At 33.5% G+C, this 16,321-nt stretch overlaps 2 protein-coding genes across 2 annotated transcripts; one reads left to right on the forward strand and one right to left on the reverse strand.

Annotated features, from left to right (window-relative positions):
- Positions 1-309: 309 nt before the first annotated feature.
- On the reverse strand, positions 310-2,459 carry LOC120353618 (shematrin-like protein 1). Its single transcript, XM_039438140.1, has 2 exons — positions 2,307-2,459; positions 310-733 (listed from the first exon to the last, which is right to left on the reverse strand). Exons 1-2 carry the CDS (start codon positions 2,325-2,327, stop codon positions 407-409), a joined length of 348 nt encoding a protein of 115 aa, XP_039294074.1. The 5' UTR covers positions 2,328-2,459; the 3' UTR covers positions 310-406.
- Positions 2,460-2,543: 84 nt separating this feature from the next.
- LOC111052672 (glycine-rich protein) lies at positions 2,544-12,338 on the forward strand. Its single transcript, XM_022339418.2, has 2 exons — positions 2,544-2,870; positions 11,684-12,338. Exons 1-2 carry the CDS (start codon positions 2,850-2,852, stop codon positions 12,023-12,025), a joined length of 363 nt encoding a protein of 120 aa, XP_022195110.2. The 5' UTR covers positions 2,544-2,849; the 3' UTR covers positions 12,026-12,338.
- The last annotated feature ends 3,983 nt before the right edge of the window (positions 12,339-16,321 follow it).

Raw genomic sequence — 16,321 nt, forward strand, 5'->3', positions numbered from 1 at the left:
TACTCAATTGAAGTAATTCCATTCATTTCAATAAAAGTTCCTTGAAAATGAGTTATCCATTGAACTGTGTGAAGCTTCCATTTCTATAAAATTATGTCATGGTTGATAGATGTAAAATATACTTATATCAGAGATAAGAACGGTAAGTTTCATTTCAACAAACCTGTTCTATTCAAATGTTACTTTTCATTTGAAAAGCGTAGCTAACAAGAATGTTACATACTAACAATATGCCATCCCACAAGAATAGCAAGCTCAAACCTCTTACAGTAAGGGTCTGGGAATGTACAAGAGATGAATTATAATCAGTTCTACTCCAATTCAGATTTTATTCAAATTCAAACAACATGTTTCCTAATGGAAAATATTTGATATCAATGATCAATATTTGATCATATTTTCATCCTTATGCCACACAGCCAACACCAGGGTATGCTCCATAACCTCCATAAGGATATCCTCCATAGCCACCGTATCCATAATATGGGTATCCATAACTATAGTATGGGTATCCATAACTGTAGTATGGGTATCCATAACTGTAGTATGGGTATCTATATCCGTAGTATGGGTATCCATAACTGTAGTATGGGTATCCATATCCATAGTATGGGTATCTGTATGCGTAGGATGGATATGCATAACCACCATAACTTCCTAATGCATAGTTGCTATATACGGCATCACTTTCCGTTGCTGAGAGAAGAGCTGAAAGTGCCAAGGTGGCAAGTACCTGCAATTCAAAGCATTCAATCACTATTCTACAGTAAAATGTCACTTATCTTCAGCAACAGTTACTGAAAACGCTGAATCAAATTGTGTCGAGTTTGTTCGTAAACCGTCCTTAAAATGTCAGTCCGTAACCTCATTATCAAACCTACACCAAATCTGATAATAACCTGACAAATCTGAATCATATATCTGCACCAAAACTGATTACACTCACCATAAACGTACGACTAAATCAAACTGAATGGGGTTGTTAAGAAAAGCGTTTTCAAGCAAAGGCTATCTGTGCAGCCTTAGCTGCAGCGATCTTAATCGCTCTCAGTGGGGTCGGTTCCTTAATTTGGAAACATTTTATGAACAGACATTGATCACTACCTCCGTAAACAAAGCCATAGTGCATTCTGGTGACGTCAGCACAGGTAGGGCTCCTACACCAATAAAAATTTGTTTATTTCAGCTGACATATAATTATTAGCTAGTGTTTTTATTGGTGTAGGAGCTCTACCTGTGCTGACGTTACCATCAACCACCTGTAATGCACTATGGCTTTGTTTACGGAGGTAGTGATCAATGTCTGTTCATAAAATTTTTCCAAATTAAGGAACCGGCCCCACTGAGAGCGATTATGATCCTATAGGTTTCTCCAATTATGTATTTCTAGATCGCTCTCTATGATACGATGATGCTTTAATTATCGAGCCGATAGGATCGCAGACCGCAGACTGTGTCGCAGGGCTGATCCAATAATAACGCCAGTTTTCTATTTAAAAAGTATGGATAAAACATAAGGTCGTCTCAATTGTAGTTGAGAATTCAAATTATTTTGATTGGCGTGAACAATTTTTCAATTCAGAATCCAAAAATGAAACTGAATTCTGCTTGTAATTTTCAAAAATGTCAATGAGCTCTTGAGTACTATGTCAATGAACTTTGACCTATCAATGAAATCAAAATCAGAATGAATTTCATTACAGTATGGTTTCTATACAGATGAATTCACTCTCATGTATTTGTGAAAATTCATTCTCCAAACTATATGTTGAGATTCAAAATCATGAGTCTTGCATTTTGTTATTTCTAGAAGTGTAAAAATTAAATTTGAATTTATCAATGCGAGATCATGAAAACTTCATTGTTTCTTAAAATTCTCAAGGGACAGTACAAATCCAGCTCATGTTAGAAGAAAAGTATTATAGGAATATGAAATGAACATTTTTTAAATTTTTAGGTGGAAAATATACGAGAAGATGAGAATAAAAGTAAACTCTCTGTGATAGAAATAAGTTAAGGGAGGAAATATAATGCTATATATAGTTTCGGGATACCTACCTGAATCAATGAGCTTTAAACTATTAATGGAATCAAAATCAGAATGAATTCCATTACTGTATGGTTCCAAAACATTATGAAATGAGGATTAGAAAATTTTCAGAGAAGAAAAATGATAGATAGAAAGCCTTATAAAGAGAAGAAAGAGTGGAAGGAGAATCTCTCCATGATTAAGGAATGAGCAAAATGTTATTTGAATTGACAATGATGATGACTCTTGGAATAGTAGAATACTATGAGGTACTTGCAAAGAAAAGTTTGGAACTCATCTTCAATACAGGCAGAGCTTGTGATCACTTGATTGAAGGAACAAATCTGCTGATGCAAGCTGAGTTTGATAAATTTCACAACTTTCACCAAGTATTTATACTTTGAAAACTCTCTGTGACTAATTCATGTAACGCCTTATTGTGGGTATTCCGTTGCAGAAACACCAACATCAATTTTGAATAACTTGAAAATCCTATTTTTCAGTTAGATAAAACATTTTCTGAACACTTTAATCAGATTGATTCTCGAAAGAACACATACTGCAGGAATTATGATCGAATATTTGGATTTGAGACAAACATAATGAAGCATCAAATGGATTTGTTTCGGAGTCTAGAGAACTTTTTATGAGTTCTCCGTATTTTTTATAATTGATTATTTGACTTAGGGTCATGATCAAATTGAGTAAAAGCGATTCCCAGAGTATATATAAATGGAGATTACTTGTTTAGTCATTATAAGTGGAAAAGACTTTGCCCTGAAGAGCTTTCATCATTACTGGAGAAATCTCAAACAGCACAATGAAGTCCCAAGTTCTCATTGTAAGTACAGAAAAATCTTCATTCACTTCTCACAACTATTAACTAAACATCTGTGTTTTTTGCTTTATTGGTGGTATATTTCATAAGTTCATTTTGTGTAGTTTTGAAAATTATTAAGTATTTAGAGTATTGAACTAGCTAGAAATAGTAGAGAGTACAATAGTACTGTATGCTAGATTGTCTTTTTTTCTTTAGGGCTACTTTTGAATATAAATAAAAATGGAAATGTGAGTACCCTTTTAATTATTATTCAGTCGCGACATGTTTCGGCTGTATAATGCCATTATCAAGTGATTCATTTGATAATAGCATTATTTTAAAAATAATACTCCGATTTCTATTTTTATTCATATGTATGCATATGAATTCTATAGCATATTGAATACTGACTATCTGTTAATAAGAGACCCTCTTAACTTCAGATTGTATTTGATGGTTACCTAGAGGGGCTTGTATTGAGGATTTTTTGAAATCTGTATTGGTGAAATACCTTGACCTTAGAGAAGAGATACCGTACCGTTATTATACATTGCAATAATCGTCTCTGATGATATCATCAGAATATTGATTCACATAGTCTACATAACAAAATGACGCTGATTTTATCTACTGCTAGCATCCTTCGTCTTTAAGTTCGAGAAGAAATAGTTAAAAAACGAAATATATAAACACACGAATTACTATAATAAAATATTGAATGTTGCAAAACAGAGCAGAGTAGAGTCCTATTCCACGATTCATTTAATTTATGAGTCCTTCATTTAATTTCACGATTTGTCATTACATTTTTGTAGATGAATGTGAATAATTATTATCATTTTACAAAAACGTGTTCAGATTATAAGAGTATGACAATTTTCAGGTATTTTTTGAGGCACTCTCTAACGAGAGGTACACTGTTTATAACATGGCAAACCGTGGTATAATATGCCTACGGGCCATTATAGCATTCGTAACTTGTGAACTTATTTACAAGGAGCCTATTTATAAATGGAACCTATTTTCATTTATTGTATTCCAGTTTCCGTGAATTGTAAATCCCGCAACTCACTTTCAAAACGTATATCTGTAATTTAGGAGAAACCAGTCATATTAGAAGAGACATAATTATTATTCTATCGTTCAAAATCGGATTTAGAGCTATAAGTGAAAAATTGAGTAGTCCGATACCATCCAAACTCCATACAATCATTATTCAACAATGCGAATTCATATTTACTCTTCTATTACTCTTCTATATTACTCTTCGTTATTTACTCTTCTGTAGTTTTCATATGTCTTGGATTGTAGGACCCATATTCTTTAACGCTGCTTATAGTCCAGTCAAATGATAATTTTCCAGGAAACATCCCCAAAAGAATTTTTTTCTCTTTGTATTTTTTGGGGCGCTGAATTCTAATTTGAAAATTGCTGACACGCCAGACTTGTGTCAGCAGATTCGAATTCAGCATACCAAAATACGGGGCTGTTTCCTGAAAAATGACCGCTTGACTGGACTATAAGTAGAGAGTATAATCTATAGTAAGGTGCATGCAATGATGATAGTGAATAAAGATACGAGAGCAGCGTTGCTGATTCTCTGTCTTTCCACTGCCTTAAAAGATAGCTGATTTCGGTATGTCTGATGTAATAATAACTATTTTTCTTCCTTGTTGAAACTGGTAAATTAATATTGATGTATCATTTTCCAAAACTTTTAAATTTTTCAATAATTTGATGATGAATTTTCTTAATTAATATTGAAGATTCTGTTACACACCTCAGATGAACCCATTTAACAAATTTGATTTTTTTTTGTCTTCTTTATAAAAAAAAACAGAGAAAATTCTGGAAAACGCACGAAAAACATCCGATTTTGGGCATATATTTGGCATTATTGAAAAGTCCTACTAATGCTTAATCTTCACACCTTAGCTTAAAGATTTGAACCATATTTGAAAACTTCTGCTCATTTGTTTTCGAAAAAGCAGAGATAATAGGTGTATCTTTGGCGTCATTCCAAAACAAAATTTTTAGACGTTTATCTGAGCTGGTGTACCAAATTTGAAAAAAATTGTGAATAATATTCTAATAATAATAATTATTAGAATGTTTTCTACGTTGTCTCAGCTTTTTCAAGAACTAATAATAAACAACGTAGAAAACATCGATTTTAGGTGTACATTTTACGTACCTGTTGAGCACTCTTGATATGTATAGGTACTTCAGCTGAACTTGTGTATCAAAATTTGAGCATTTTATCTCAATTATTAGTTCTTTAGAAAGCTTGAAGAACGAAGGAGAAACGCTGGGTAACGCTATAAAACCGTCGATTTTGGACGAATCTTCAGCGTCATTTCAGAACTCTTTGAATACATCAAAGTCTCCTTTTATTCTTATTGACCGAGCGAAGTGAGGTCTAAGATTCAAGACGACGGTTTGGCATAATGTTCAAATGTTTGAATGTTTAAATGTTTATATGTTGCGCATTTACGGCGAAACACGGTAATAGATTTTCATGAAATTTGACAGGTATGTTCCTTTTTTAATTGCGTGTCGATGTATATACAAGGTTTTTTGAAATTTTCCATTTCAAGGATAATATAAAAGGAAAAAGGAGCCTCCTCCATACGCCAATATTAGAGTAAAAATCAGACTATAGAGTTATTAATCATAAATCAGCTGACAAGTGATTACACAGATGTGTGGAGAAGCCAGTCTATTGCTGTATTTCCATAAGGTCTATAGTTTCAATCAGGTACTTGTGGATGAGAATACTGCGTAAGGTCTACTGTTCACAGAACTACTAGAATTCTTCTTTCATATCTGTTCATGGTGAATGAATGAATGATTGGATCCATATATTCAAATTTTTTTAGATCTCAAAAAGTTAGTACAATGATTTTCAAAAATTCTTTTAGTTACTTGGGTACACAATATTTCAATAGTTTGCCAATGGATATCAGGAAATGTAATAATAAGAATAAATTTTTAAGGAAAGTTAAAGAATGGCTATGGATGCAAACGGATGTTGATGTTCTAAGAATTAACCCGGTTTGAAGTTTTTTGTATTACTGTTTATTTAGAGTTGATTATGTTTGATTAAAAATTCATGAATCCAGTTGTTCTTCGGTTTGGGTATTGTTTTGTTTGCTGCTTTGTTTTTTTGTTAATTGTATGTTGTCTTGTTATATTTTGATTTTTTGCTTCTTGCTGGTTATCTTGGCTTGTTAGGAATAGTGTTTAAAGTTTACAGGATGCTACAGACGTCGTGCGCTAAAATGTCTGTAAAGTGATGAACTGAACTCCAAAAAAATAATTAATCTATGTCTTAACAATTTAGTAATTACAATTAAATACATTACTAACAATGACCACACAACTTGTCAAAGTGGTCATATAATTTCTAAAACTTAAAATGAATGTCATGTGAATTTTATGATGGAAATAAAATTATTTATTTATTTATTTATTTTATATTATACAGAAGAAGATTCACGTTACAACGTCAGTGGAAATAATTATAGGCTGACACTGTTGCCAATTTATTTTCCTCTTCATAAGCCTTCTATAGCAGAAAGCTATAATTCAAGTTACAGCTCGAATCTGTTATCCCGTTAAATATGATCTGATATTAATCTTGTCGTTTCTTGTTAATAATAATGAATCATATTATCTCATAATAGATTATATTTTATTCGTCTAGAAGATAGGCCTATATTTAGCATGATTTAGTGGTGAATATACACAATTGGGATGACATAGTTTGATAATTCATCATAATTATTCCTACGTAGGCTACAAACAATTTGGCAACGGAGCGGCGTTAGGAAAAGGATGGAGCTATTAGCTTGGGCAAGGATGGCAAACCAATGTTAATCAGTTGATGACTTCATAACGTGAATCTCACGCTAGTTCAGAGCATTTTTGTCCAAGTCGTTCTGTGAAAAAAATTTGAAAATTATTGTACCTATGGACTAACATCTTAGCATATTCATTTGTTTTATTAATGGTCCAATCTAAGTTTCTACGAAACCTAATAAACTGGCATGCATGAAAGACAGTGAATTCCAACATATACCAACGTATACTTTCCAATTGATCGAGCGGAGTGAGGTCTAAGATTTAAGTGGACGGTTCTTGCATTTCTCTTTATGTTTATTATTTTTAAATGTTTATATGTTCCGCATTTACGGCGAAACGCGGTAATAGATTTTCATGAAATTTGACAGGTATGTTTCTTCTTAAATTGCGCGTCGACGTATATACAAGGTTTTTGGAAATTTTCCATTTCAAGGATAATATTATAAAAGGAAGAAGGAGCCTCCTTCATACGCCAATATTAGAGTAAAAATCAGACTATAGAAATTATTCATCATAAATGCAATTCAATATCTCAATGTAACTTAGTGAAAAAACACCTGTAGTGTGGACTATTAATCGCATGCAGTGAGGCATGCAATAATTGATAACTTGAAGTAGCATAGTATTTTCTCCCGACTTTTTTCTGCTTTCAACTCGGTAAGCTTTTGATGATTATCATTCGAATGATAATAGTTATATTAATATTAACTAGTAGTTCTGTGAACAGTAGACCTCGCGCTGAGTAAGTCACATTGACCTGTTGTTATGTTTTCTCAAAAATTTTAATTGTCTAGAAAAAATCCTTAATGAACATAGAGCGTTGTCCTATCGTACCGTGACGTGTCGTCCCGGAATGTGAGTGTGAGCGCTGTTATCAGTTCTGGCTGCCGTCGATACGCCTATCCAATCAACCCATCAGAGAACATTCTGTGTTATAGTGTTGGCGAAAAATCGGTGTGTTGAAATTAACAAAATAAACTACCATAATGCTGATTTCCTAAAAACTTCATTTCTCACTTTTCATGATTTTAGAAATCAATTTCTTTTCGATAATATTTGTTGCAATTTTAATCATCAGATTAAAAAAGAAAAATGTAAAAAAAATGTTTTCTATAACTCCAAACTCCAAACCAGAATCATGGCCTCAGCTTATGGAAAGACAAAGTTAGCAGACAGTCTACTAACGTTGATGGAAACATACATTTTCAAGATGTTCGATGTTTTTGAACGGGTAGTATGTCCACTAGACAGCTGATTTATGATGAATAATATTCTATAGTCTGATTTTTACGGTAATATTGGTGTTCGAAGGAAACTCCTTTTCCTTTCGTATTATCCTTAAAATGCAAAGTTTTAAAAAACCTTATGTATACGTCGACGCGAAATTCAAAAAGAAACATACCTGTCAAATTTCATGAAAATCTATTGCTGCGTTTCGCTGTAAATGCGCAACATAATTATAAACATTTGAACATAAAAGAGAAATGCAAAACCGTCGACTTGAATCTTAGACCTCACTTCGCTCGGTCAATAATTATTGTCGATACATTTGGAACACCCATTAGTTGTTTACACACCGATATCTCGCCGACACGTCAGGACAGGACATAATTCACTCTGATGGAGGCCGTAGTTTATAACTGCGCGAGGTCTACTGTTCACAGAACTACTAGTCCATATAGTCCTACATAATATGACATAATCTATGTATATATATATATATATATATAAATATACAGGGTGATTCTTAATTATGGTAAAATATTTTAATACGTGATAGTAGAGGTAAAAATAAGAAAAAAGTTCTCATAAACATATATCCATAAACGCTTCATTAGCGAGCTATACAGGGTGAAAGATTTCGCCCGGAATTCAGTTCCTCTGGTGAAATACACCGATGCTGAATTGTTTGGGGACTAGTTTTTGAAAAACGTATGGTGGATTCATATGGAAAAATATCTGAAAAATTGAATAAAACTAGTCTGGAAGCTGTAGTGTGAGTAGTTTTTGAGAAAAAAGTTAAAATATGCAAAAAATCCAAGTAGAAAAGCACAGACCTCTACGTTTGATGCCCAATAACTTTCTTTAATGACCAGTAAACAAATATTTTTTTGCAATAAAAATTGTAGAGAATTTAATTTTGAAAATAATTATGTAAGCTGTGTAAACTAAATTTGGATAAAAGTTGAATAAAATGTATTCTTATGTAGTACATTACACAATAAAAATTTGCTGTTTTATGAGGAGAGAACTAATAACTCATAGGTTGTAGCTGATTGCAAATAAAGTATTCGTTTTTTTATGAAAAGTTTTATTTTTATATGAAAGTAACATATCTAAATGACATTAAATTTATACCAAAAGACTAAAGATGATGATCAAAGTGACCTCCGTTGTTCTTAATGCATATGTTCAGACGTCTTCTCATCGATTGTCGGACCCGTTAAAATATTTCAGGAGTCTGCTTTATCATTTCTATTCTGTTCAAAATCCTTAATCGGAGTTCTTCAATGGTATCAATCGGAGTATTGTATACTAAGGTTTTCAAGTGTCCCCAAAGATAAAAATCCAAAGGATTTAAGTGTGGTGACCTAGCTGGCCATGTTACCACCTAGCTAGCTGGCCCACCTCGGCCTATCCATTGATTTGGAAAGCTGTGATTCAGGTGTTCACGAACAGCAACACTGAAGTGTGCTGGAGCTCCATCATGCATGAACCAAATGTTTTGGCGCAACTGAAGAGGTACATCTTCAAGTAAGATAAATAGCTCCTCTCTCAAGAAGTTTAAGTAGATTATGCCATCAAGCCTGGGAGGAAGCTCGAACAGATGATCTCCTATGATTCCTGCCCAAATGTTTACTGAAAACTGATCTTGTGGACGATTTGGATTGATGGCATGTGGATTCTCAGCTGCCCAAATATGTTGGTTGTGGACGTTAACTAGCTGTTCTTGTAGTGTGCCTCGTCGGTAAATAAAACGGTTGTTTAAAAGTTTGGGTTAACAAGTTTTTCTAAAATCCATCGGCAAATACCAGCACGGGGAATACAGTCTCGTGGCAATAGAGTATGAACTTTCTGGAGGTGGTATGGATGTAATTGTTGGTCTTTTAGTATCCTCAAATAATAGATTGATTGACATTAAACTGCACTGACAATTCTCTCATGCTCTTCTCTGGATGTTCATAAATTTCATTAAGAACTTGTTCCTTCAACTCAAAATCCTAGTAGATCGGGGTCTGCCTGCATTAATGTGCTCTTTGGACATGAAAGAACCTGTTTCAAACAGACGTTGATGAATAGTAGCAAAAAACCTTGAACTTGGACATACTCGGTTAGGAAAGTTCTCTTAATACAAATGTCTTGCTTCAGTATTATTACAGTGTCCCATCCCATATATTAAATGCATGTCAGCTGATTCAGAGTATGAATAATGTCTAAAATTACCTGCAGTTTTTAAAAAAGTTAACACTTAACACAAAAAAGCAAAGTGAAATGGTTACAAATAACTGGTTAATAGATTAAACAAAAGACACAGCGCAGTTACAGTAGGCCTAACTTACAGTTTGTTGTTTTGTTCAACAGTGAGCTCGGTTCAATCGGTCTCTCCAAAAATACGGTAGTTGAATGTGGTGTTCATTGTGAGGTGATAAAAATGCAACTAATTTTTTCACTATCTATTGTATTGGTTCCTATGTTGCTCTATGTTGTACGCAGCCATGGCCTTGAGAGAGCCAGTTGCACCATCTGTTAATTCATAATCCGGACTGAATACCAGGAGAACCAATCAGAGAAACCTTCTTTAAAAAAAACCCTTCTCTGATCAATTCTCATGGAATTTAATCCTGATTGAACAGGCTTTTGTTCTACCACTGGGCCTGATATTTTCATGTTTCAAAATCAACTAAAAACTAAATCGAAAAAAAACCATAATATTCCATCAGCTGCTCCTATTTCCTTTCGTGATGTCATTGCATGACACAAGACAAATCTATTGATATTGATAGATCACAAGTAAATACTAAAGTTGTCAATTTAGAAATTAAATTGAGTTGCATGTTAGTTTACATCCAAATTTTCATCCCTAAGCTTTCGGTTTTAAGCTAAGATCAAAGAAAGAAATCATATAATGGTAGTCAATAATCAAAGTGATTGAATACACTCTATTCAGATTCATGCAAATTCACATTAAAATGATCCCACTTTAATATTTATTATAGTAAAGTTTAGGACATAAGAAATCAGCCACAATATGTTATACTAAACAATTATGAATGAACTCTCATGTATGAATGAACTTCCATGGGAGAAAGAATCAGTGGATTGGCTGCTTTTACACTTTTGGATGAGTGAAACGAAAAGTAAGCGACAAGCTATGCCGAAAATTCGAGAATAAGGAAGAGATCCATGGATAGGCTACCAGTCATCAAATTCCGAATCAACTTGATTTGGAATCTAATGTTCAATTGCATCAAGCAAAAACAAAAATAACATGATCACAGCTAATTTTATAACTGTCGACGGGAAATATTAATTACCAATGAATAAAGTCGAGATCGGCTCTTAAGCCCCGCCCAATATTCTATAAAATTCGCTGCAATAAGACTACTCTTCCACAGAGCACTTCCAACACATCAATTAATTATTCGAATGATTTGACTCAATTATTTTCATGCCAAGTTGTGGCGTAATCTCAAAAACGATTTAAACAATTATTATGGTAGGATTTAGATTATAAATGTTTCACAAAAATAATTTCATCTTTTAATTCCTGTAGCGAAGCACGGGTACCCTGCTAGTATTCTATATATCTATGTATCCATACATTCTATTCACTTTAACGCAAACCGCACACGTAAGTAGCCTGTACAATGGTAGCCTGCACATTAGTTTTGGAAAAGTCATCTTATATAAGGATTGTTTTTTGAACATTGTTTTGAAATTGATCCCTGTTTTTTTTCAAATTTGCACAGGCTCTAGCACTTATAGTAGTGATGTATGAACTGGTGCCCAGCGAGGCTTCCTGCGGAGGTGGCTACTACCCGAGACGTCCATGCGGAGGCTATGGCGGATATGGATTAGGAGGATATGACTCTGGATTCCCTGGATATGGATATGGATATGGAGGTGTATATGGATTCCCTGGATATGGAGGTGGATATGGATTCCCTGGATATGGAGGTGGATATGGATATGGATGCCGAAGATGTCCATATAGTTGTGGTAGACGACGTGATTTTGGTGGTGATATAGTACCATACAATGCTGGTGATGATAATGATGACGAAGATTCATCGGATCTTGCATCGGATTGAAAATGCTGATGAAACTGGTGCTACAGCAGACGGCTGCAGATATAATCTAAATCCCTTATTTGGATTACCAGATCAATACATAAAACTCATTTCTGCTGCTTTAGGTGACTATTTAGAATCATTCTTCAAGAATTCACCTTTTTTTGAAAACTGATGTTCAAAATGAAACTTATCATTTGAAATTTACTGATAACTTAAGGATATATTCGAATTCCGCTTTAGAAATCAAAATTCCTCCCTTTTAAAAATTTGATAAAACTGATGTTTAACGATTGTAATTGCTTCCAATAAAATTATTGCTTTGGTAATCGTATTTATTCACCTGAGAGAAATTATTTGTTGATTCACGGTGGATTAAGGAACGCACTTGCTATGAATGTGTTATACAGATAGGAGATTCAGATAATAATTGTTTTGAGTGTTTGAAAAATTCGAGTATGAGCAGTGGCGTATCCAGAAAATATTTTGGAAGGGATCATAACATAGGCGTACAAAGCACCTAAACTTTGGGGGTGACACCGGGAGGTGTGGGGGTATGGAATACCCCCCTACTACAAAAGCAGGGCCCGAAAAATTTTGAAAATATACCTCCAATTTGGTGCGAATTTACTAACAGTCTATTTTTTTGTGTTCGCTAGGCCACTCTCATTATTTCGATTTTGATAGGCCTACGGTTTCTGATTGAATATCAAGAATGGAATGGAATAGAATTTCATCAGTCGTTCAATTGTTTCAAAAAATAATAGTTTTGTAGTAGCCCTGAATAGGCCTACCTACTCATTATTAGCATGCTATAATATTGGTTCCAAATGAATTTGTGAATAAACTTTAGCATCATAGACTAAGTTTTAACTTGATTCACAATTTTTCTATGATTTTTCACTCTAGTACTCGAACTTAAATTTTGGGGGTATGAAACTATTCATCCAAAAATTGAAGCGATGAGTTCCCCATGCCTACAGTGGAAACTGCACCCGTTGACCGTGACTGGGAAATTTCGGAGGTACTCTCTAGAAAAAGCTGCTTGAGCATTGTTGAACGATATGAACTACTATAGGTAGTCACACTTTACAACCACATGCATGAAATTGGATAAACTGTAATGAGCTAGAGGAATTCAAGCCACATTGAATTTCTTTCTATTGAATCTATGGTGAAAAGTAACAAGATTGACTAACTTTAAGTGATATCTGTAGTTTTGTGCTATCCTAGTAGCCGCACGCACTAGACCACTCACTGGCTAGCTCATAATATTATAATTGTGCTATTCTCTTGTCCCTTGAATATTATTTAGACTTTTTTCGATTTTTTATCTATTTATTCATTACAGAACAAAGAAGACTAAAGGCATTAAGCCCAAAACAGTCTCCCCTACAATTTACAATCGTATTAAGCAAGTTACTAAAAAAAATAAGAGATACAGTACATGCAATTTTCAAATACATAAGAAAAATATGATGAAAGTATATTGAAAGTAATAAATACAGAATGAGGATGATAAGTTTTAAAAAGAATACAATTGAGCATAGAAACAGGTCAATAATTGTGGCTGATCCGGCCACATATCCAAATATTTCGGTCTCATTTCGGAGGGGTACATCCCCATACGACATCCCCTGCGTAGGCCACTGAGTATGAGAATGAGATACAAATTTAAGGGTATTTTCACAAATTGTTTGAATCGAGTCACGAGGAACATGCTAATTCTTCTCTTGACCTGACTTTTTAGGGAGTTTTGAATGCTGAACCACTATAGTTAAGTTATAATAAAAAGCAAAATTATGGGAATTGGTCAATTTTGGCTGGGAATTCAGTTTAAGATTACATTGAAGTTTAGTACTGATTCTAGAAGAAAAGTATTATAAAAAGCGTACTGTGAGTAATTATTTTTGCTGAAGGGAACACCTTTACCTGTTAGTTAAACCAGTGCCTTGCCATTTGGTACATTTCTCTTAATATCCTAATTCCACCATATTTGAAATTGGGAAAGATTTTCATATTCACGATAGACTGGTCAACTCCCAGTATGACAACTCTAATGGTTGCTTGATAAAGATAGCTCTACTAGTTAATGATTTTCCTCAATGATTCATTTAAATCGTACTCATCTAGTTAAATCTTATAACTCGATAAAGAATCTATTCTGAACAACACAACTCGTGCTTATTCCAGTTCAAAGCTTGATATTTTTCAAAGACCGGTCAGGTATGTTTGCGCCCGGTCGTTGGTTCGAAGCCCGCCAAGGGTCTGGTTGTTTTATCTTCTCAGCTCACGAATTCACTCTCGCACAAGAAAAAGTATTACCATAGACTAAAAACGAGCATAGGCTTGAATCTGAAACTGAAACTGAAATGAGACACCTCTATGATAGTACAAGGAAGATAAGCCTTTATTTAGGGTGAAAGTTTGGAACATGGTGTGATTACAATGTTAAGACAATGAGTCTCTTTTCTGTATAGGGCTACTTGTAATAAAAATAGAAAGAAAAATAAAAATCTCAGTAACCTTTTTGAATTATTTAATCACAACATGTTTCAACATTGATGCCATTTTCTAGTGATATGAAGTAAATAAATAAATACCCATGAGAATATTTATTTATTTACTTCATATCACTTGAAAATGGCATCAATGTTGAAACATGTTGTGATTAAATAATCCAAAAAAGGTACTGAGATTTTTCTTTTTCTTTCTATTTTTAAGACAATGAGTTTATTACACAGCTTATCCGAATCCAATATTATTTGTGTTTCCAAATGATTATGTTTCATAAATTGAGTAAAATGATAAGGAATAATAGGAGCTGGGCAGGAGAATAGCATTGATGAGCAGAATATATTACAGTATTGGTGAAACTCCAAGAGTGACCATTAGTTGACCAATATAGGTTGAGCTCTACTGTCATTGGCCGAGCGACTAGACATGCCCAAGTACTTCAAGTGTTCTAGTCTCGGCCTATGACAGTGAAGCTCAAATTATATTGGTACATAGCCAATGGTGAATCGTAGGGCTTCATCCAAAGTGAACAATTTTTCTCTAGGAACAATTTTTTTCAAATTAATCAATATTTCACAATTTGAGTGCAATGTGAGAGGAGTTTTGCTATTAATTTGAATCTCAATCTTTTTTTATTAAAAATTCCTTGTTTCAAGTGTTTGGTAAGAAAATTTTATAAAGTGAAGAAAACATAACCTATTTTCTGGACTATTTTAATGAATCAAAACTCGGTATGTTAATCCTTTCAAATTATTTTAAATATGAATAAAATAATAAGAAGAATAGAATGAATAAATAAATCTGCTGCTCAATGTTTGAGCTTCCAGTTAAAAAAAGATAGATGATGGTGTAACAACCAAAACGAATATTTCAAATTGATTTGATAAACTATTAGTGGTTTTGGAAAATTAATATCAAGAGGATTTCATTCAATATGGAACATTCACCACATTCTCAACAACACAAAAAAACAAATGGGTTAACTCGAAATCAGTTTGAATAGATTATGGGCTTGTGACTTATCACTAGGGGGAGTTCTCCCCCTCAACTCGCTCATAAACTGTTGTATTGATCTTTGAAATATTTAAGCAACTTGTAATAAATTATAAAGAGTTGATGGAATAGTATATTTCGCACCTAGGGCCGAAAATGAGATATTTCCGGCTCGAAATCGGTTTTTAAGTCCGAGGCCGTAGGCCGAGGACTAGAAAAGATTGAGAGCCGGAAATACATTTTTGCCCATGGTGCGAACGCTATTTTTCGCCACACCAAAAAAAAACTTCCCAATATATAAGAAATTAAAAAATAAATAAAATTCAAACAGCCTATTTTGATAGTTTGAATCTTGGTTATGACAACTTTCACTGTCAATTAATTTCAATATTACTAATTAATAATTTACAATAGTGACAATATTTTTATACTATTAATATTTCGAATAATTGTTTGAATTTTTATAGCTCGCGCTTTGCGCCTGGTGCAATATCTCATGGATAGATGGATGAATAGAATTTTCATTACTATTTTGAAATAATGTGATTGAAAAATTAATATAATTGCATATTTCACAGTTTTGTCTCAAAATATATCTAAAAAATTGATTGAAATTTAAATTACGGTAACTAATATAAAAAATAGCTAATAAAAGTCGAAATTCATCGACAAAAAAAATGTTACTGATCGAGGTTCGAACCTAGATCATGTTTGTACTTCACTGAAATTTGAGTTCTGATGTGTTACGCCTTTATGCTCTCGGCCATTGCATCTCTTGATCGAGGTGGCCTGTAAGTCAGGTAACGT

This window comes from Nilaparvata lugens, chromosome 11, assembly GCF_014356525.2.
Source record: "Nilaparvata lugens isolate BPH chromosome 11, ASM1435652v1, whole genome shotgun sequence".
NCBI lineage: Eukaryota > Metazoa > Arthropoda > Insecta > Hemiptera > Delphacidae > Nilaparvata > Nilaparvata lugens.